Below are 23,506 nucleotides of genomic sequence, written 5' to 3' on the forward strand. Positions count from 1 at the left end.
TTCTTATGTGCGTTTTTGGATTATATAGCACATCATTCAATAAGCCTTCCTATAGTATTTCAGTTGACCCTATTTTTAAATTCAAACAATAAACTGTTTATCTTTCTTATTGATTCGCTTCACTACACAAACCTCATTTTACATATTTGATAATGAAGAGAGATGTGGATTTTCTGGTGTACTAAACAACTATATTGTAAATATAATTTTTTTGAAGGCAATGACAAACTATTTCTGTTTGTTACATGCTTTACCAACTCAAAGACTGTTGTACACAAATGTTTTGGCCTCATATAATTACATCGTGTTTGATGTTAATTTGTTGTATTTCTATTAAAACTTTCACGGTTGTTTTATAGTATTGTCTAGCCACCAGTCTGCATCATCTATAAATGACAATACTGTGAACCACTGAATTATGCATGCATCTTTACTGCAAATCAAAACCGAACTAGAACAAAACAAACCAAACCAAACTAAACAAAACAAAACAAAAAAAAAAGCAAAAGGAATTTAATGACTATGCTAGGAAGAATTACTCCCCAGCTTTTCCCCGTCTTCACTAAGAATGAATTGCATAGAGGTAAACTAATTATTTGGATATCTTGATTGTTATTCAGCCATGTAATTTTTAAGATTTTTCTTTATATTAACATTTTTTATCCTAAAATAGAGAACAAAATTTCTCTGTTACACTGTGGATTTTCAGGAGATAGTACTGCTTAGAATCTGAATACGTACCTAAAGCTGCCACTTTTATAATTATAGCTTGAATGTTAGATGATATCATTTCTTTAAGCAATATTTCCTGGTTCTGACGCCAAAGATAAGCTAGTGGCTGAAGATTAAGCCTTCTGCATCTTAAAAACAAATAAAAATTGGATTAAAAAAAAGTATTATCCTTTTACATATCACGAATCACATAAAATCAAAGATAATTTCTCTCATTTCCTACCTTTAAATATTTTTCTTCTACAGTTTCAAATACTTTACTATTTCTAGATTTCAGTACATACATTAAGTTTAATTAAAAAAAAAAAGCTTGTTCTGACTATAATTCAACTATGTAAGATGTAACACATGTAAACAGATTTACAAAGGAACAAAAGTAAAACAAAAAAACCTGAACCTCTTGGGATGCAAACCAATTAATACCTTATGAAGTGATCACTTTTCATGAAAGCAGCTAATGCAAGAGTACCACTCTGTGATAAATGTCACACATGTCACTAGTACAACATGCTGAATCTGTTACATTCAACAAACCTGTGATTTGGACCAACACCTAAGGAAAAGAATCAGTCAGGAAAATGTATACAGCTTGTGATACAAAGTAACAACTTGTAAATGTAAATTTAATTATTTGTTTTGATACATATCATATTTAGACAACATTTGAAGCACAGTATTTGATTGTTTATCAAATTAGAGAATCACTAATTTGCATTATTGATAGGTAACCTTTCTGCAAACTGTCAAGTACCATCAGTTGGTGATAAAATGTGTAATGCTTAGTTCCTGAAAAACTTAAAAACATTTAACTATGGGACTAGCTCATAGCAGTCAAAAATTCCATTTATTTGTCAATTATAATTTCTTACCTAATATATGAGCTTTCTTCCATATATGGGCTTTCTCCCATATGTTAGATAGACCCACTAGTATTAGTGTCAAGACTTCACAGTTAAATTAATGTTCAATGTTGACATGCAAATCCATAGTTAACATCCAACATAATCTGATTAGTTTTGTTGTTACTTACAGAGCACTAAATTGTGAAATTATCAGAAATATTTAGCAACTCTGAATGCAAAATAGTTCAATTAGGTGGCTAACTTTAGCTAACAAATTAGCTGAATCCAACTAATCTGGATGTTTTATACAAAACAACTTTCTTGCAAGGGGTGAACCTACAGATCGATGTAAACATTTTTTTACCACTGAACAACCTTGGAATTTATTAGTTCTGTTTGAAATAGTGTCACTTCCTGTCAATCTTTGGGCTGTGATAACAGATTTGAAACGCACAATGAACAAAGCAATTTTTTCTGAAATATCTAGTAACAGTCATTAACATGTTTTAAGTGTAAGGGAAGATAAAAAAGAGGAACCATTTCTGACTGTAGTTTACCTTTGCAGCGTAAACACCTATGTGGTGCGTTACCTGCTAATGTGAGTTGAGTTGGTACAGCATTAACTTCACCATTCTTACAGTTCATAAGTATTCCAGATGTTTGCTTTCATCATCAACAATTATCTAATAAACTCATGAAATTATAATTAATTTTTAACACAAGGTGGTTTTGCTTTTCATCAGATATGTATAGTAGAAAAAAAATTATTCCCAGGCCCAAAACAGATCTTGGTCCTCATAACACACATAATTTCCACTACTTTTTTAAAGATTCATAAAAGTGTTATTATCTAGACTTAAGGAGTGTGCACAGTAGAAATAACAAATGAAAGCTCCTGATTAATGGTAACAGATATTAGCTTTTAAGGAAGCAAGGGGAGATATGCATATAAAGACATTCCAGCATTTAATTTGTGACAGCCTGTCACAAGATACTACTCTATACGAAAAACTCTGTTGGAAAATAGAGATATTTGACCACTGGAACTGAGTGAGTTTTCTGCTGAAATCAAAGATCCAAACCTACTCAACTATTTTTATATCAAAACTCAGTGATTTTCAACAGATAACCAAAGAGCAATCAGAAAATCCAGTAGAATCTCTATTCGATTTTTACTAACACACGGTTCCAGGAAAACACTCACACTCACAAAAAAACCTCAAACCACAAACCAAAAATCTATTTATTTTAACAGACTGAATGAACTGTGTATCAATGGAGATGTGAAATAAAGCAACTGCCTCTGCTCCAGAATTTCAGTTAGAAAACAATCAAGTAGAAAATTTTCAAGAATGTGTACATTAATAAAGATTAATAGTTTCTTACATATCTTCAACTCGAACCCTCTGGTAGTCAGAAAGAATTGCTCCCACAGATACACCCTCCACTCCTTCTTTGTCCTGAAAAAAAAAACAACACATGGAATACTAATGACATTCTGCCCTAAGCAATGGAGACTCAGTACCTTTGCTAGCTGAATCAACCAAGCATAAATCTTTTTCCCTGTGCCCAGTACACGGAACCAAATGGGCCTTGCACAGGAGAGAGCAGCACAGCTGACCTACTACATGGTTATTACTCTAATACAGTGATCTACTCAACTCAAGTACCATTCTACAGAAGAAATAACCGGGATAACCGAGAAGTACCCTAAGGATTTCCTGACATTCTGAAAATTACTTCCAGCTCTTCACTCTGAGGTGTTAGCTATCCCAACTATAAATAAATAGCAGCAACATAAAATCATGATGATTAATTAAATCATTAGCATTTGTCACAATATGCAGCACAAGTAGGGGTGAGATTACCCTACAAGCAGAAAAAGAAAACTTGCTGGCAATTTACTAAGCATCACCTTTTAAAAAAGGATATAAAAAAAGTTTTTCCAAGACATTTTTCTGTTGCATTTCATTTATCTAAGTTAGTACCTAAAGTTCTTTATTTTTTCTTGTAAACACACAGAGAATGTACATTTGGAAATGCACATATCTGCAATACTTCATAAGCTCTTGCATTTTTAACTCCAAATTTACCTTCTTTTCCTAAAATTTATTCCAGCTAAACTTTAACTGAACTTGTTTTCCTGTTTTAACCAAAGTTGATCATAACTATATACCATCAGGTACCTTTCCGGACCTGCTCAGTTAGCAGTCCTGTGAAGTTTGCAGCAAGATTTTACCACAAAAATTTCAGCTATGTATCTAGATATAAATTTCAAAATCAAATCAGCCTTTGCCTGCTTCTTTTGCCTTTTTACTTTCTTACCAAAAAAACGTTGAAGAAGGTAGTTTATTCATATTTATATTGTAGGGAAAAAATTCCTGGTTTATGTTTGGGATATTCTTCCCTGAATCCGTTGTCTTAGCCTTCTTTACATTCTTACCTCATATTTGCGCAACCAAATTTCTAAGTTATTTACACCCATCTATACTTCTGATTTACAAGTCACTGTATTTATCAAAATTCCTATAGTAATCTGAAAGGTATAATACTGTTTTATTTATGTAACTGTACATAACTGCCATTACTGAATATATCATTTAGTATGAAACATAATGCCAAATCATATAGGATACATGTGGCTGCTTCTTACATATACAGAAGTAATAGTACTGATAAAAACTAACTTTAGTTTGTCTGTCGCTTATTCATTATTCACTGATGGCATTATGGTTATTATTAATGTTATCCAGCCAATAATATTCAAAGCTTCGCTTTGAGCTTTTTGTGCAACAATGTTCCAAAGCTCTTTTCAGAATTATGATAAATCACAGACATTTCTATTTACTCAACCCACCCATCTTGAATTACATGTTTTTGAAAGTTAACACAGTTATGAAAGTCATGTTTTCTTTAAATAAATTTGATGACATGATTCATGAAGCTTTCTTGGATTTACATTTACACCTAAAATGCTTTCCTTTGTTTCATGCAATTTTGAATACACAGTTTACATGAACTACTAGAATTGCACTTAAGTTACATTCTTTAAAGTTCTTTTTAGAAAGATGATAAAGTTGCATAACAATCCTGGAAATCATGACAGCTAAATATTGTTTGTTAATATTTTTATGTTAAAAGAGTAACACTGACAATTCCTTCACAATGTGCTCTGCTGTAGTGTTCAGACATCATCCAATATGTCCAGAAATGTTATCTGTATTTCTACTTATGTCAATAATTAATCATGGGCAACATATCCTCAAAGGTAATAATCATGTAGTGGTCAATGCACAGGATCTGCCTTCACAAACCAAGACCATTAAACAATATATGAAATATCAATTGCTTGTGTTTCCAAGTCACCACACACCTTTCTTTGTAAAGAAATGAAGCGTCCTGTATCCCTTTCTGCTCAACACACTGTAATATGTTTGTAGCAGAATCACAGAATCAGGATGGCTGAGACCACTCACTTTTGCAAACAAATGTGGGACCCCTGCTGTGAAGTACATCCAGAATATCAGAGACTAGGACATGATAAGGCAATAAAACTGAATGCCTTTATAGGGAGAAAAGTACTCAACTACATAAAGGACTAGGGAAAGACAAAACCAGAAAAACATTGCAGAAAATTGTGTGCAGAGATCATAAGATCACTGCAGACTGGGGACTCAAGGATGATGCTAAGGGAAGAGTAAAGCAAATTGAGCCCGTGATCCAGAGACCAACAAAAACCAAAATGAAAACCAAAAAGAACTTTTACAGCCACCTCCATAGCCTGCCCCCACATTAGAGATACTGTGTTCAAATGCTTTTTCATTACTCCTTCTTCACACAAGGTAGCATAAGAATACAAACGACACACCACATCTAATATATCAAGAGCCACAGGATACATGTGGGGTTTCTGCAGCTAGCCACTAATGGGGCAGCTACTACTGCCATTACAGCTGCACTAGAAAGCTGTTCAAACATTAAGTACCTCTTACTTGATGGAACACACTAGGTTCAATGATCACAATAAAAACAAGCAAAGTTTGGTAAAAGGCAAAACAAAGAATTTTTCAGATTTCTACTTACTGAGATTACCAGAACTGGTTTGCTTTCATTAACAGCCTGTGAATACATTACTGTCACATTCTACTACACATGATGATTCTAATACAATCATTATTTTTTCCAGATTCCATTAAGACACAAACCAATTTGTTCTGGAGAATCACGTGCAATAGGAAATCACTGATAGAATACAACCATCAAACACTCTACATTTAAGACTTTGCACACATACAGTAACAATCCATTTGACCTTTCTGACTGAATACATTTGAATTCAGTAAGATGTTGGTATAAAGCTCCACCTGCTCCAATTTACATTACTACACCAGGTAAAGCAGTTTTTTTGTAATAGTCTATTTCAAAAGAGACTCTTCCCTGCCACAAATTCAAATACTGAGATATAGCTGAACTTTTGGGAATATACTGTAGTAATGTAAACAATGTCTGCAGGGCCCCTGGATTTCCTATCTTAGAGCTTTGGCAAACCATGGTCACTACCACCAAATTAAACTCTGAGATCTTGCAGTGTCACAGATAATAAACAGAGGCAACCAAGCTTTGAAATAACTTCTGTTTAAGGACTTGGTGTCATCAATTTAAAAATACTGTTTTAATGCACATGTTTTTAAACTTTGAGTACTAGCAGCAGCAAACATTTTTATAATCATGAGCTTGCAGCTCACATTGTCAATACTTAAGAGTACTGATTCATTTTTATGCATCTATTTATTGTGTGTAGTATCATTATGCTGTGAACAGACACAAATATAATGCAATTTAAGTTTATTCTGGATTTTTATTCTCTACTATAATTTTGAACAGTTTACAAACATTTCCATCATAAAATTGTATTGCCACCTTACATACAAGAGGAGATCTTTTTTTCTGTGGTGGTTCAGCCCAAAGCAGTGGCTGGGCACCACACACAGCTTACTGCCAGAAGAGAAACAGACAGAGTCCCCATGGGTTGGGATAAGGACAGTTTACTGACAAAAGCACTATGAAAGGGTAACAATAATAGCCCATCACAAATCACACTCACACCTAAACTGGTGATAGAGCAAAGTACTGCACACGAGGACCAACCTGATGCCCCAGCTGCACTCAGACTGCCCCAGAGAAGCACAGGAACACCCCTCACCGACCAGCCCTTTTCATAGGGGAGTGATGTCAGCTTGTGTGAGAAACAGCCCAGACTAACTCAGCTCACTTGGGCTGGATGCTGGGGGGAGGTTAAGTCTGGCCTGGCCAGAATCAGGACATTTTCCTAACAGGCTCATTTGAGACATTCATGGCTTTTCCTGATTATTTATGTCAAAAAGAAGTGACTATTTCAAAAAGGCAAGTATAAAAATCATTAAAAATGTTCAGCTGTAGTAGCTGGATAGAGAATGATATTTAGGAAATTATCTTCAGTATGTTATTTTCCAAACACTTGACAAAAGTTCTTATCCAGTGTTCTATCACTGTTTTGTCTATTTCTTGGTCAAAAAAAGTGTGCTCAGATATTCCAGAAAATAGACACTGAAGACCATTTAATAACAATTTCCATTGTTCACTTCTAAAGTTACCAGAGGCAAACTATCCCATCAATTAAGTCTAGAAAGTAATGGTTTTGATGTATCTGATACAAATACAAGGCTGTACATACAACTGTTGTCACAGCTAAATGAATCTCCATAGCTACTTAAATACATACATCATACACAATTTTCCATTTTCTTTTTTCATAGAATCATGGAAAGGTTTCAGTTGGAAGCAAACTTCAAGATCATCTAGTCCAACCACCTCATCAGAGGAAGGGATACTTTCCAATGGTTCTCTTTCTTCACCAAAACAAATGGTATGTTTATTATTAAAATCATAATGTTTATTGTAATGCAGTGCAAATCTGTTTTTACAACAGTTTCCGTTATAAATACTCTTCTTTCTCTGAGAATGGGAAATAAACAGTTGTCCTGGAGGTAAAAGAAGACAGTAACTATATCACAACCTTCACAATGTGATCCTCATAACAAACAAACATGCAGTGAAATTAATACCTGTCAGACTTCCTTTCAGGATCTCCAAAATACACAGATTTACTGAATCTCCTGTTCATCCATGTAGAAGGCAACTGATTTGCCCAATACATATTTAACGAGCTCAAAGAGCAATAAAATGGCTTTTGGTTGGGTTTTGTTTTTTAAGTCCTTCTGTTTTTCAAATTCTCAAAAAATATATACATCAGCAAAGATATGCAGTAAAAAAATTCTCTCGAATTTAAATGAGAAATACCTGGAAGTAGAGACTTAAGTATTCTGTTCTTATACAAACAAAATACTTCTTCTATATTAAAATCAATGTCTTCACAGACCTATGTGATTAGGATATTGAAAATTCTAGTCCTGAATCCTAGGAACTGTTAACGTCACCCAATAGCAAAAGAATTTGTCATTATAACCTTTAAGATCACGGAACTTCTATTAAAGAACTGGTGGAACAATAGCCCAAATTTGAAATTTAAATATCAACTAGATTATTCATAGGTTTTGTTTTAGGGTTAGGGGTATTTTTTTGGTTTTGGTACTAACTTCAAGATATATTGCATACATATGTACATATATATTTATGTCTATACACATGCAAACACATATATGTGTACATATATATATATAAACGCCTTCATATACATGGACATGCACCCTCTTCATATATAATTGAATAAAACTCCTACTCATTGGCTGCTTGCTTACAAGCTACATTAAATATGATTTAAATAATCATATATGGCATGTTCTGCACTTACTCTAGATTATTTCCTTTGATAATACCTAAGTTTTAATCATCATTTGAAAGCAATTAGAAACTTCCATCGTCCAGACAACAGCTTCCACAAGGAGAAACATCAATATAATTAATAAATGCTTTTAAATGGGAGAACGAGTTAATATCCTTACATACCATGATGTAGAATAAATTCAATCCCCTTATTCTGTATGGGTCAACAAATCAAGGTGGCAAAAATTCAAGAAGAAAGACGTTTTGAAGGGAAGAAGGATGTGTGTGAGGTGAAACAAAAAAAAAAACCTATGGTCTAACAACCTCCATATATTCCTCAACTGGTCAAAGTGTACATAAAGCCTTGCCTTACACAGCACTCAGCTCAACCCTTGAAGCATGCAGAGTACTAACTGAAAACTAGGTCTTTATAGGATTCACTGTTTGGTATTGAAAGAGTTACTGGGCATTTTGCAAACAGATAGGATTTTGTTACATTCAGTGCTGACCATAGTTAGCAGAGAATCAATGGTGCTAGGTCTTGGGTAGTACACTTCACCCTTTAACGTGGAATCTGATCAGGTTTGGTACCATAAAAAGCATGTTCATAAAACTGCAGTCTCAGCAGGGATAGAGCAGGCTGGCATTGGCAGGCTAAATATCAGGGACCTGCACTCAGCTCAAAAGTCAAGGAAGAAATTTGGGAAAATTCTGGAGGAAAGATGTCAGGTGCTGTATCATACAGAGAACAGAAAAATGCTCAAGAGAGGTTAATATGGAATGGTGGGTTTTTTCTTTGGTTGAGGTTTTCTTTTTCTTTTTGTTATTATTAAACAAAAAAGTATACTGTTAATTTATGTGGTCACTTAAACTATGCAAAACTTTACTAGTATGCTTGTAGAGCAATAGGGTAGTCTAAAATAAAAAAAAAAATCTCTGAAATATTTGGATAATACAGAAAGCACTTATGTTCAGTCCAGTATACTGTGTCACAAAGTATTACATCACAAAGTATGTAACGTGGACATAAAAACATGCTAAACGTAGATGCATACAGATGCTAATAACTTTTTCTTTTCCGTGACTTTTTAAAACATCCTTCTGCTTGAAAACTACTAAAGCTACACATTTAAAAAGGCAGGTATAAAAATCAACTTTTAAAAAGCACTAAGTAACATATTTTTAGCAGCTGTACAGAGGTTCTTATGTACATAATTATTAGCATTTTAAAGTCAAAAATATGCCATGCATGTCTTGTAATATCTATTTATTCCTGTTCATAGCATTCATGAAGAAGAATCTTCATGAACAATTGCATTAGGACACCAGATCAAACTGTAACTATAACTGCAACTATACTAAAATGCACAACTTATGTTTAAAGTTTTAAAAATATCTGTGTGCTTGTGTATTGTTAATTACTTTTACCTGAATTTTCTTTCAGAAAATAGTATAAAAAACTAAACAGTTTTCTCAAAGCTCCAAAACATTAATGCCATGAGCTGTTCTGCTGCTGTTAAGGTGGCTCTGTAATACTCATGTAAGATACTGACATACTAGTTTACAGCTGAAGTAAAATATAAACAGAAATATAAGAGTGATTTTGACAACAATGTGAGGACATGTCTAGGTATGTATTGTAGCATACAATACTGGTACTAGTAGAAGTATTCTACTATTAAGTACAATATTTATTGCAGTAGTATCAGTAGAGTAGTAGCAGTACACAGATTTTCTTTAGTTTCACATTTTAATGTCTTTACCTGACACTCTCAGAGTTCAGGAAAAAGAATATTATTGCTAATGTTTTCAATTTAATTAGTATATTACATGTACTGTAATTATTAGCGGGAAATGTTATATTAATGAATGTAAAAGTTAGCTGTAAATTACCTCGGAGTTATTATCAATTTCCCAAGTTACTGCTCCTTAAGATAACCCTCTCCCTATGGTCCTTCCGGTAATTTTTCTTTGCCTGATAAACATGATGATTAAACAGCACACAGTGCAAACCTTTGATACTTTTTAAATTAAATCCATGCCCAGCCTAAGGGCTGTGTCTGATTTCAACTAAATGTGTCAGTTAATCAGATAAAAAATTATCAGCAACTCAAAGAAACAGCAGCCTCAGGCTTCATCAGTGCCAGAGAAAGCTGAACAAAATAAGACATACAGACAATATCACATTATGAGTAAAGGTTACTGCTAAGCATATCACCGCACAGGACTATTCACCACCTTAATAACGTCTATCTTAAATGAAGCATTGTATACAACAGCCAAAAGAATATCAATGAATGAAAAAGGAAGGGCTAGACCTGTGTCTTTATGTGCCTGTTCACGTGTATTGCAAGTAAATGTGAACATTCGCATTCAGGCAAAATGTAGAATATGCCTAAGATTTACTGTTTAGAACAGATCTGTGCAAAAAACTAAAGTGTAAGTAGCTGAAGAGCAATTAAACTAGGTTTAATTTTTAACATTTGCTTCACAGTTTTGCCACAATAGAGTTTGTTTTATGAACTCAAATTAATATCCTCCGAGAAGGCTGCATGAGTAACAGAAAACTGTTAGATTTGCTTAAATTAAAACCTAAGGTCATTTGTGTCTAAATAATGATTATCAGTCATTTGCAAAGTTTTAAATTAAAATGCAACATATTTGCAGGTGTGTGATTGACAATATAAACATTAGTAACAGGACTTTTAGGCTTCTGCAATTATTTGAGTGGAAAATTCTTAAATATGAGATTTTCGTTATAATTTGTGAAGCATTCTATCACCGATTACACTGATTTCAAACAGAGTATGTGACTTTCATAAGCTTTGATATGTCTGTCAGCAGCAGCTGCAAGTAATGAAAGACAGTATGGAAATATCTCTGAGACACAGGGACATTACAACTCCACTTCAAATTGAAGAACTGCTGTTCGGTAAGGTTCTGCAGGCTAGCTATGAATCGCATAGTCTTCCAGATCACTACACATCATCTGGAACTTTCCTGTCTTTTTAGATATCAAAATATTTCACAAGATCTTTTTTCTAAATTATTTAATTTAGATTGATTGAATATTTTTTCCAATAAAAACCAAGTCATGCTAAACCCGAAGAATTTTGTAAAATTTAATATAGTTATATAGCTATGAAAAGCCATAGAATAATAAAATAAAAATGAATAGATGCACTGTTGCAAAGGTTACCCAAGGACTTTTCTACAGAACTGTAAGTTTTTGCGTTCTTTATGCAAGACAACTAACTGCACAAGAGGCCTAGGTTCCATCAACAGAATCTACAAAGTTTCTCACAGGGAGACAACAGTCTGCATCTGAATAGCAACAACAAAAGTAATTTTAAAATTGCATTTTGTGCAGAGATTTCATTTCACATGAATGTCTGTTTCACCTTTGGGATTTTCAACTCTTAAGTGTTCAAATAACGACCAAGAAAACTTGCCTGCGGACAATTCTTTCACGAAATCTTATTTATAAAATTACCTCAATAAAACCGATCACTTAATTTGATAACCAAATTTTACATGAAAAATCAACCTCACATTGAATAAAATACATTACATTGCAATGATAAGATGGCAGTGAACTAAAAAACAGCCAAGTAATGACACGTTTCTGTTCCCATGCTAGATGGATATCCTAAATGTTGGTGATTGTATGTGTAAATATTTTGCAATCAAATACAATTATATCAGCCACTATTTAGTTGACATGGAATGCTGAAGATACACCTAATATATAAATATTTTTTACATATTTATCTGGAATTAGGAGTAAACCACTGCGATTTCAATTTAAAAACTAGGCTTTTGAGATACCAACACATACAATTAAGTGCGGCTTCTTCAGAACGGTAAAAAAAATTCTTTGTCTTATGAAAGCAGGTGCAGGCCTATATTATGTTCCAGATCAACTTCTTGCTGAAGAAATACTGCTTATTAAATCAACAACAAGAAGGTCACAGGAACATTAATTTGTATGTTTCTAGTTGAGATAAGATTCATTATGTAGATACTTCAACTCAGTCCACTTGCATAATACTCCCTGACTTCAGACAAGGCAGAATTTCACTCTTGGATTTATTTTTTTTTAAATAGTAACTTTATCGGGACAAAATCAGTTTTAAATAGTAACTTTATGTAGGACAGCCAAAAGCCAGCCTTGATAAACTAAATTCTTACATATACACAAAAGCTTTTTTTTCCCTTGCTCTGCATTAGGTTTTGTCCACATAGGTTCTATGTGGACCAACTTCTAGATGCTAATGGCAATGTTCTCCTATGCAGAAGACCAGCAAGACACATCTAACAAACAAACTCTGAACAGGCTCTGCAGCTTGCTTTGGCTAGGTGAGGTATGCAGCATGGTTTGGATAATTCAACTCATTAAAAGAATCCCACTAAGGGAAGCTACTCTGGGAAATATACAAGAATTAACTGTCTGGCCTCATTTATTTCTATATGACTACCATCAAACCAATGTTATTTAATGAAGTATTTCAGAACACTTTCTGGCAAATACTGAGGCACATATGTAACTTCAATTCATGTTACTAATTCTGTGAGCAAACAGTTCTTTTTTGCACAAGTAAAACCATAGGCATAACAAGATTCTGAGTTTTCCTTTTGCTGTCAGGAGAAAAAATCGGGTCTTAAATAAAGTAAAAAAGTTTGCCCATTATAAAAAAATTTCTACTCCTCCCTTATGTCTCCTTGTAAAAAATACAGCTTGCTGAAGTAAAGAAATAAATAGAAAACATTTTTCTAAAATTAACTCTTATACACTGTAATGCAACATTAAGGTAGTTGCCTGCTTATTTTAACACATTCTAAATCATGTAAGAATTTCAGACAAAATAAGTCAATTTTATTGTCACTAACAAGTCTGACAAGTAGGTATGTTTACATACACTTAGATAACTCCCATGAACTACAGCTGAGAATATTTTTCAAAACTGCACTTGACATTTATGAAAGCTATTTTAATGTGCATCTGCACACACACACAAGCATACATGCACTCTCACATCTCCACTGAACTCTAGTTACTTTAAAAGGAAAAAAAAAAGACTCCTAAGAACATGGTAATTTGTTTATATTTTTATTATGGCTTAAACTCCAAAGAATTATGCAAAAACCTTTACCTCTTAGACAATATTTTTTCATAAGACTAAATGTTCAGAGCTTTCTAACTTCCTGTATTTGCAGGAAAGAGGGTTTATAAATCATGGACTCCATCAAAATTTAGCTGTCATTACACCAACTAGCCCTGAAGAAATATCATCAGGAGCACACTGTACCAGAGCAAAATACCACATTTGATAAGAGGAAATACACTTTCACCTAAAGTTGACGGAGATATAAAATGATTCAATGCAATATTTGAACAAGTCAGGCAAACACTGTCAAAAGTATTCATTACTACTCACCTAAAATGCTGATCACATTCAGTAATATGGAGTACTTGAATAAAAAATATCTAATATGAAAAACATGAGAAAAAAACTTTCAACCTGACAGTCTCTTGAAGACAAAGCTGAAATTTCATTAATATACCTGAAGATTCTTAAGCTAAAAATTTTTAAATAGCTAATTCACATCTGCATCACTGCTGAGACGTGTCGTCTGATAATGAACATAATTTATATAACTAACACACAATGTACAAATGTAAAATATTCCTAATCATAATGCTGAAGTACATGTAGAATAATTGACTGATTAATAAATTAAAAAATTTTAACTGGTCATGGACAACGTACAAAAAACCCTGTTGCTTTCACATTCTTAATATTTGCAGAAGTTCAAAACTGTACCTTCTCTCAAAGTGTCAAAGTCTCTATTTTTAATACAAAGTAAGTAATGCATTAAAGTATTGTAGTGGCATGAGTTACAGGAATAAAAAATTAATGAATGTATAGGAAGACATGCTTGACGATGTAAGATTTACTTTACCTCACTTGGTTTTACTTTCATGGGAAACTGTCAGCCACTAAGGACAAACAGTCAGCTTGCAGGAATGCTGCACAATTTTCACCTGACAACATTCTAGCAGCATAAGCTTATACATATAAAAGTCATAAAACAGTATATTCAAAATTAAAAATAATTTTCTCTAAAGGTTATTTGACAAATTTCAACTTTCTTGCTGCTTAAATACACTCGGGATACCTAAACCTAGCCTGTATTTAACTCTTTTTGCATCGTGCAATGGAGTAAGGCTGCATGGGCCTACGGTGATACTACCAGCACAACTTCATCGACTTGAATATTCTTCACCCACAGCCATGCAAAAGAATCAAAAGCAGTATCTACTCTATACCAATCCACTCCTGCCACTAGGAAACCGTCCTAGCCTGTAAGTGTGCAAGTAATTATCTTTGCTGCATGAAACATCTGCTACATCTGCACATCTGTTTGCAAATTGTGTCACTCTGTAAGGGTTTATTCTGAGTTTCACATATACATTTTCAAATTCCTAAATCATTAAATTTCTATTACTCCTCTGATCAACTTGGAATGAACTCTGAAGTACCACTGACAGTGGTATCTCATACAAGATCTCTAATATATTCTAAATCTCAAATTTTTCAAGCGACACCATCCTTTAGGCTCTCAGAAATGTTCCCATGATGTGCGCTGCCAATGATCAACACTTCTGATCTTATTATCACTCCTCCTTCCACAATTGCAGAACATAGGACCTACTAAAATATTAAGCTGGATGAAAACAGGTCTAAAAAAAGGAGCTCCTTCTTTTTAGACTTGGAACCGAAACCTCATGAACCCTGCTCTGAACCGCCAACAGCATTTTTGTTACTTCTCCAAAAGTCAACAGCGTTTAGGAGTTAAAACTGTTAGGAATCTCAGCATTGCAACACCAGAAGTTTATTCCATCACATCAAGCCTAGGTTCTTCAGCCTTTTTTCTTTTTGTCTAAATATCACTGATGCTGGAGATCATTATGTCTAAATGGTGAGGAAAATACCGCTGAACTGAAATGAATTAAATAAAGGCACACTCGTGATTATAAAATTCTTCTACAGCCTATATAAACTGAAAAAAGTTTCTATAAGCAAATATTCGTGATAAAGAAAATTACCAAATATTCCTTAGAAACAAAAACCCATAATTTTTTACAACAGTATAATTTTTCTGCTAATATTTAGTATAACAATTCTTTTCAGATTTAAGTATTTACAGAGGTTTTTTTGCCCAACAGTTACTAGTCCAAAACTTCAGTGTCTGCACTGCACTTCTCATAGTCAGAATTCATTAAGTATTTAAACACCTTAAGCAGAATAAAGAGAATTCTGCACACACTTTCTTGAAAACACTGTTATTTTATGCACCTCACTTATGACATCATTTACTCATTAATGAAAATATTGCAACTTTCAACAAAGTTTTTCCCAGATTGCAGTGAAGCATAAAATGCCACACTATCAATTTCAGGTTTGATTATCTTATAAAGTGACATTATTTTTCCATCACTGTGTTTGAAAAAAGACACCACCTACCATGACTATAATGAGAGCAGTGACTCTCAGAAACATTCCAAAACAATATCCAAATACACTCTCTGACAAGTTTCTAGAAATTTTATAAGAATCAAATATTCCTCTTCATTGGACTGCTTAGCAACAAGAATCAAGGGTTTCCACTTTCTTAGCCCAACAGAAAGAAGTATTCTTCTGCATAATCTCTGTTCCATATATATATGCTGAATAAATGTTCTTCAGACACTTTAGCCCTTGCAGCCACATAAAGTCACAAATCTTTTAAGGTTGTCTACATCTCACTTTGTTTAAACACTGTAACTTGGCAGAACAACAGTTTAACAACATGTTTTTAAGGATAGCGTTCTCCCATTTAAGTAAAAAACCCTTCTACATTAGGTATTTAGAGCTCAATACTTAGAATAAATTAAAAAAACCCAAACAACTTTTAATATAAGGAATGAAAAATACACCCAAATAAGTAATGTAATATTCCCCCTTACCACTTTTAATATAAGGAATGAAAAATACACCCAAATAAGTAATGTAATATTCCCCCTTAGTAAAAGCTAGGTATTGCAAGCTTGGGTTTTTTGCTTTCTAATAGAAAGAACATATATATTTCACAGTCAGTAATGCTCTTGCAACATGGCAGCAGTTCACTTATTCCAAGCCTTGTCTCATATAATAGAGCTTATGCGATCCATAAAATAATCCACATGAATTAATTACAAGATGTGGGGCTATTTCCCACAGACAGACCCTCATCTCCTTTCCAGAACATTGCCTTTTAATTTCTAAATCACTTGTGTATCACTGTAACTAACAAGTACTTTGGGAATACAGCCCTGCCTGCATGTTCTAGATCAAAACACTCTGCTAATAGTCTGCTTCTGTTTTATTAGAAAAAAATGTTGCTAAGTAGTCCGAAGAATCCCAAGCATAGCAGAGAAGGACCAATTTAGGCCTGCATACACAATAGAGCTCAGACAGATAATACCATCATTTTATTCTAGGTGTGCAAGCACAAATGGACTGGCCCACAGAACAATCCAGCCTGATTTTTCTGCTGGAGCCTTGAAACAGGGAAAATTTCCCATTCCCAGATCACGTACAAAAGGACAAGAGTGTCAGGGTACAAGGCTCCAGAGTCTTTGCTGGCTGTCAAATCACACTTCTGTGGATAAGCAGCAGTACCGAAAAGGGTGTGTCATGTCATCCAGATTTACAAACAAAACAACAAAAAAAGGAAACCAGGATCCTACCTAAGCTTCTGTTCCTTCTCCTGAATTTGTTGTTTGTTTGCTGGGTTTTCTAAGAGAATCTAAATTATCAGTGGTAGAGTTCACTTAGCACTAGGAGGTATCAAATGCTTCAAAACACATCCATGGTTTTGCTTAAATCTAACCAAAAAATCAATTCATTTCATGGAAGATAAATATTGAGCAATATTGCAGTCATCTATCAAAGGAAACAATGAAGTATGATACAGCATAGGATCAGATTGCAGTAAAATGTTTCTATTACTTCTATAATAGACATATAACTGTTGCTTCACATGCGACTTAGAATGAAAAATTAAACCTCTGGCAAACCTCAGGCATACAAAAAATAAACGGACCATTTGCTACAGCAAAGTTATGATGCATAATTCAAAATTATCACCCACTTCGGTCCAATCATTAACAACTAGTTTTCATGTTGTGGAAAACCATACTAGGAAACCATAAAAAGATTCTGTATTCTTCAAGCAATTCTAAATACAACTGCATTGAGATGCTGGCTGTATTTCATACTGGGAGTTTTTAGAGTTAAAAACCACACACACAAAACCTGACCAGACCCAATTGCTGAGCAGTAACTTGACATCCCCTTGCAGTAATAAGAAGTACAGAACTAATGCTAGACTGCATGATTTGCTCTCCCTGACGGAAAATTAACAGCATCTTCATTGTAGTTTTGGCATACAAACATAAGAAATTTGTTTCTATAAGTTTCAGCACAATGTCATTAAGTAATCAACTAGAATGACAAAAAAGCAACAGCTCTAAAAGGGTAGATTATCTTTGACTTATCACAAGAACAATATTTTATTAAAAAACAGTGATTTTTTTATTTTATAAGATATGGACTGTAATTGTGTAGTACATTTTTTTTTAAAAGCCCATTTTTTCTTTTATATGCCCTAATTCACAATTACAGAAACACCACATTTTAAAATATACTATTACAGTAATTTACAAAAAATAGACAACATAATTTCAATTTACTAATATAAGTACATAACATAAAGATGTAAATATCCAGTTATGAAAACAGGTATCTGAGCAACCTCCCTGATATAGCCTGTGCAGCTGCAGTCAATGCAATCACCTCGAGGCCATACATCAGGAATTGCCAAAGGACAGTCACCCATCAGAGGCCTTTTGTAATTTCAGAGAAGTCTCTGAAAGAAGCCTGCTACGTTCAAAGCACTCCACTTGAACCACATGCCTAAAATAAGCAGACCCAAGCATATAAAATTTTATACATTTATGTTATGATTTTCAGGATCTGGCAGATTCAATGGCTTAAACTTTCTTTCCACAACAGGCAACCCATCCAGCACTAACAGAAAAAAAATCTGCCTTTAAATAAATGTTTTGAACATTAAACCTACCATTAATATAGTTCAAACTATTAACCACGTATAGTTAAAACTCCATGCTCAAACACCATACAAAAGAATGAATGACATGCTTCACCTGATAATACATTCCAAGATCTTATCTCTCATATTATGTACTAGAATTAAACAGCAAGCATTTTGTTACTTAAAACTCTGTTCAGCTCATTGCTGTTTTTTAATTCATTCCTAAATAAACCAGGTTGATATACTCTAAAAGGAAGGGCTTTGTAATTATAAACAGCCCTGATAAATCTGGGTGTGGTAAGTTTTTAGACAGTTCAATTACTTTATACTCTCAGTTACAAAAGAAATCTACCGACATTAGAAAGACTTTGGCAAAAGAGAAATAATAATAATAGTGGGAAAGCGCCTAGCCAATAAAAGTTGAAATTTATCTGAATATATGTGCTACAATTATTCATTAAATCCAATTAAAAGTTTTAACTAATCCCAACTCTGAAGAAAACATACAACTATTTATTAAAAAACTACTGAGTGTGATATGATTAATTGATTAACCTTTTAAAAAGCTGCTCTCAGGTAATCTAGACAGTAGGGAAAGACTGTTACACTTAAGAAAACTTGTTTATGCAACACACAATGAAAACCTTATCACATACGGAAAAGGACATTATTGTTTCTCAAATTCATTTTAGAAAAAAAAATCTCTTATTCTTATTTCAAAGGTTTTAAACTTTCATCTTGTCTTCTCTGCCATAAGAAAGGGCCAACTGTAAAAGCTTAAGCATGTAGGATGATCCCACCCTTCAGTGAACCGATGTGCTAGCTGACGGATAGTGTGCTCAGGGCATGGCACAGGCCCCTGGCCTGGGTCCCACCATGCCCTTTCTTACCTGTCTAATATATTCTGCACCGCAGGACTCAGCACAGCTAGCTGGAAAAACTTGCACACAATTTCACCCTTCCTCCCATCCTTTGGAATTGCAACATAATTTAATTTGATCTCACAAGATCAAAGGCTGTAGCATTCTGATCAAAAATTAGCAGCTCCACCATTCTATATTATTGACGCACCTTGCATAAACTTCTGAGCACTGCATACGTAAAATTTCTGCTTTTAAATGCCAAGGAATCACATCACTAGAAACATTAATATGTACCTTTTCTTCAGTGCATCTTTTTGAGATACATTTGTATACAAGGTTGTTTATAAATTCAAATTTAAAGGATTATTTGATTTCCAATTTCCTTCACTTGGAATGTTTTCCTTCTTTCTTCTTTTAAACTCTGTAAGTGTGTGGTTCGTTTTTATCCCCTAAAAATTTAATACTCTGAATTTTACTAACACCTCATCTTTAACAAAGAACTTGCAGATTGTCTTGGGTTTGGGAGGTTTTCAGATTTCCATCATTTTGAGGTATTTTTAGCAGCAGGATACAAAACCTTCTTAGTACCAGAACAAAACATCTTTTGAATCAAGATAAAATCACTACAACATGAATGTTAATATCATTCTCTGAAAAATAATATCATATGACTAGAAAAGACCATTCCTTTAGGGAGAAATATTGTGTTAAAGTGGATTATTCTGTTAGTAGTGTAATGGAAAGGCATTCCACCTAGTCCCAGAAGAAAAATCAAAATATGCATTTAAATGGAAATATTGTGAAATGGATAGGACAAAAAAAATCTCTCAGAACTGCAAAGAACTGTGTATATAAGCACAGACACACACATACATGTACACACACAAACCCACATATATGCCATTTTTAATTTTTTTCTAAGTATTTCTATACATATATATTTATGTATGTAATTGTAAACTTCGGAAGGTACGTTTGTAGCTCTAGGCTTATTTTGCAAGTATCAAGACGCAGTCACATTCACATCTACGGGTTTTGGCCACAGTTTTAAATAATATATACGACTTTACGTAAAAAGTTAGGAGCATTCTTTTTTAATCTTCTGCACATTTCGTGCCAGACCATATTCTAAACAGTTTTTTACAAAGTGATAATGTTTCACTGACAGTGTTTTGTGTGCTTCACGTAAAATTATATCTCAGACAAACCTTGAGAAAGAGAAAGCGGAAAGCTAAGCAATACAGCGTGTTGCTCTTTTTGACCCACAAACGATTATCAGTTATTTTAGAAGTTATGACAGTTTTCTCAAGTCCTTAAGGAGTCTGACACCATTGGTATGGCTTTTAACACTGCATTTATGTTTATATTACAATACAATAAAACAGCAGGAATAGAGTTCAAATTACTTGGGTATGAGATGCTTTATTGAAAATAACAGTATTACCATAAACTAAAAAAATTAGACTTCTTTTTGCTAAATAATCACTGCTATCTAGGCTGCACGTGAATTACAGGATGAATTTGGGAAGACATCATCAATCGCAATGACTAATAGATCTGTCTCTCTAATGGAAGGCTGTGTTCATTAACAGTAAACACTAATCAAATTGAATAATCAGTGGTATGCCAATACTTGAAAAGTCGTTGTGAAGTCAGTGCTATGCTAATTATTTATTGTTACAACACAGATTACTTCATCATTAGAGCTAATATTTACTGCTCTTCATGAGGTATGAATAAAAAACAGAATGTAAACAATGCAACCACTCTCCTTCCTTTCCCTTCAGAGTGCTACCATAAACCACAGTAACATGGCACAGTAGTTAATTTATCTGACTACATTAGTAATTTTAGCATTATTCTTTCATAACATGTGAATTCACAGCTACAGTTTCTTATTCTTGGCCTTCATTTGCTGTTCAGTTCATCAACTTTGATGCCACATCACTGGGATCTTTAAAAGCTACACAGCAAAAAAAAGAATTCAATTTTAAAAATGTCTTGATACTTTGTAGTACTTAATTCTAGAAATGCAAGGCTAAATTATCTCAGGCAAATCTGAATGAAGCTACACTCAAAATGTGGGCAAACCTGCTCACTATTTTCTAACTGAAAACTGATTTTTTCAAAGGCAAGAGAGAAGCTTAGCAAGATTTGTAACAGGTCATAATGGGTCAGAGGAGAACTGCAACTACCACCCCCCCACCCCCCCCCAGAGGAACCACACTTAATGAGATATGTTGTAAAGGCTTCAAAAAGAGAAATTTGAGCTGATTTTGTATTCAGTATCATGGTCAATCGCATTAGAAATCAAAGCTCAGCAGGTAAAGCAGTAATAATAAAAATCTGTTTTCCATTAGAAGAGGATTCTCATCCATAGATTCCTATAACTACTCTGCCTAAAAGTTTTTTTTGCAAGTGTCCTATTAGAAAGATTAAATAGGTGCTTAAGAAAATTCTTCAAAGATTACAGATACTGTAATTATCCCTGATGCACAAGGAAACAAACCCCAAAAGACAATTACTAAGTATAAATGCAGATGTAAGTTAGACACTGTGGTTAATACTGTACCCACTATATGTACTTTGAAAAATAAAATATAAAAACAGCTATTAATCCATTATAAAAGAGTTCAGCAAACAAAGTCAAATTAGAAGTGATGGGCCTATTGCTTTTAAATTATTTTCACTTCTAAGATTAACCAGCAAGTCTATCTCAAAGCAAATGCTCCAGCTCCTAATGACTTGCCTTGCCAGGAACAATGACAGACAAGAAATATTTTGCAACTTCTGCTGAGACTTTGAAACTCATTCTGAATTCTACTTTAAGTGAAACCTATATAAATTGCAATGTAAGCAACCACTAACTAATATGACTGAATGCTGCTGCTTTTTTTCTTTTTGTTTGATGCAGCCTTCTCTCCTCTTGCATAGAAATGAAATAAAGTACTTCAAGAAAACCGAACTTCAACAATGTATAAGCACAAGATGTTCATGCCTTTTTCTTAATTTGAATTGCATTTTCAATTACCTTTTAATAGTGTATCATTTTGTTTCTAATACATATCACTTACAATACTGAATAATGTGCTTTACAATTTCTTGCAGTTATGGAAAAGGTGTTCAATAAAAGCAAAAATCCTACTTTTTTATTGCTTCTGTAACAAAGTTTTTTTTAAAATAATCCAGGACAGAAAGGGACCATTCTGCAATCTAATAAACCAGAATGACAGAGGACACAAAGTAATCATTTGATAATTTCTGCATGGAGTCCAGTAGCTAAAGATCAGGCTGTAAGGCAGTTAAAAACACGAGATTCCACTCTCTTTTGTATCATTCTGCTTATGCGTTAGCTGAGACTTCAGTGGCATTATCTGTCCACTTTGATGCAGCATTTTTAAGGTTTCAAATTCTCATCATAAAGACTTCCTCTCTGAGCAGCTCACTGAAGACATCATCAGGAACAAGCAATGTCCTCTACCGAATTCAGGCAGACTTACTATAGATAACCCAAGAAAAAGCCCCTCCTGCCCCTCCCATGAAGTCTCACAAGCCTCTAAAAAGGTGGCATTTTTGAAGAGGGTACCCATTATGCCCATTATTCAGACGTTTGGAAAGGATTTACTTTTGTCTTCTACCTTCACTATCTGCCTAGGATTTTACAACAGAAGAGTTTTTATTTAGAAATGCCAATCTATGAAAGCTGAAGTATTCTGTAAGAAGAGATTGGGTTTTAGCCAGTTTCCAATTGAGGCATTTTCTTCCCAGGTTTACCTAACAGGCCACACCAGAGTCTGGGTTTGCATGGTCCACAGCCCTGAACACAGCTTCCCCGGGTGAACTGTTATGAACTTAGGAACAGACTTTTCCTATCCATTTGGCCCCAACCTGACAACATGGTTCCGTCCTGTCCAGCCTGCAGACCTGTGATCCCGAAGAAATAGCAGAAAACACACAAAGCTGTTTTGTCAGTAGAACCAGCTGTTCGAGGTCAGGAAGACAGAAAAAATCATCGATTTTCTGCTTTTGTTTGTCTCATGAGAAATTTCAGTATCTAATTTTCCTCCAGATTCTCACCAGAAGCATCTAAAAAACCTTTTCCTACAG

At 34.0% G+C, this 23,506-nt stretch overlaps 1 protein-coding gene across 1 annotated transcript in view; it reads right to left on the minus strand.

Moving 5' to 3' along the window:
* Positions 1-23,506, minus strand: part of DPH6 (diphthamine biosynthesis 6) — a gene marked incomplete at its 3' end in the record, with an annotated part of 195,995 nt that overhangs the window by 148,853 nt on the left and 23,636 nt on the right. The window contains exons 4-5 of the mRNA XM_084264228.1: positions 2,961-3,034; positions 742-860 (exon numbers count right to left, since the gene is read on the minus strand). Of these exons, the coding sequence (XP_084120354.1) occupies positions 742-860; positions 2,961-3,034 (193 nt within the window). The remainder of the gene's footprint in view (positions 1-741; positions 861-2,960; positions 3,035-23,506) is intronic.

This window comes from Gallinula chloropus, assembly GCF_964237585.1.
Source record: "Gallinula chloropus genome assembly, chromosome: 4".
Taxonomy (NCBI): Eukaryota; Metazoa; Chordata; class Aves; order Gruiformes; family Rallidae; genus Gallinula; species Gallinula chloropus.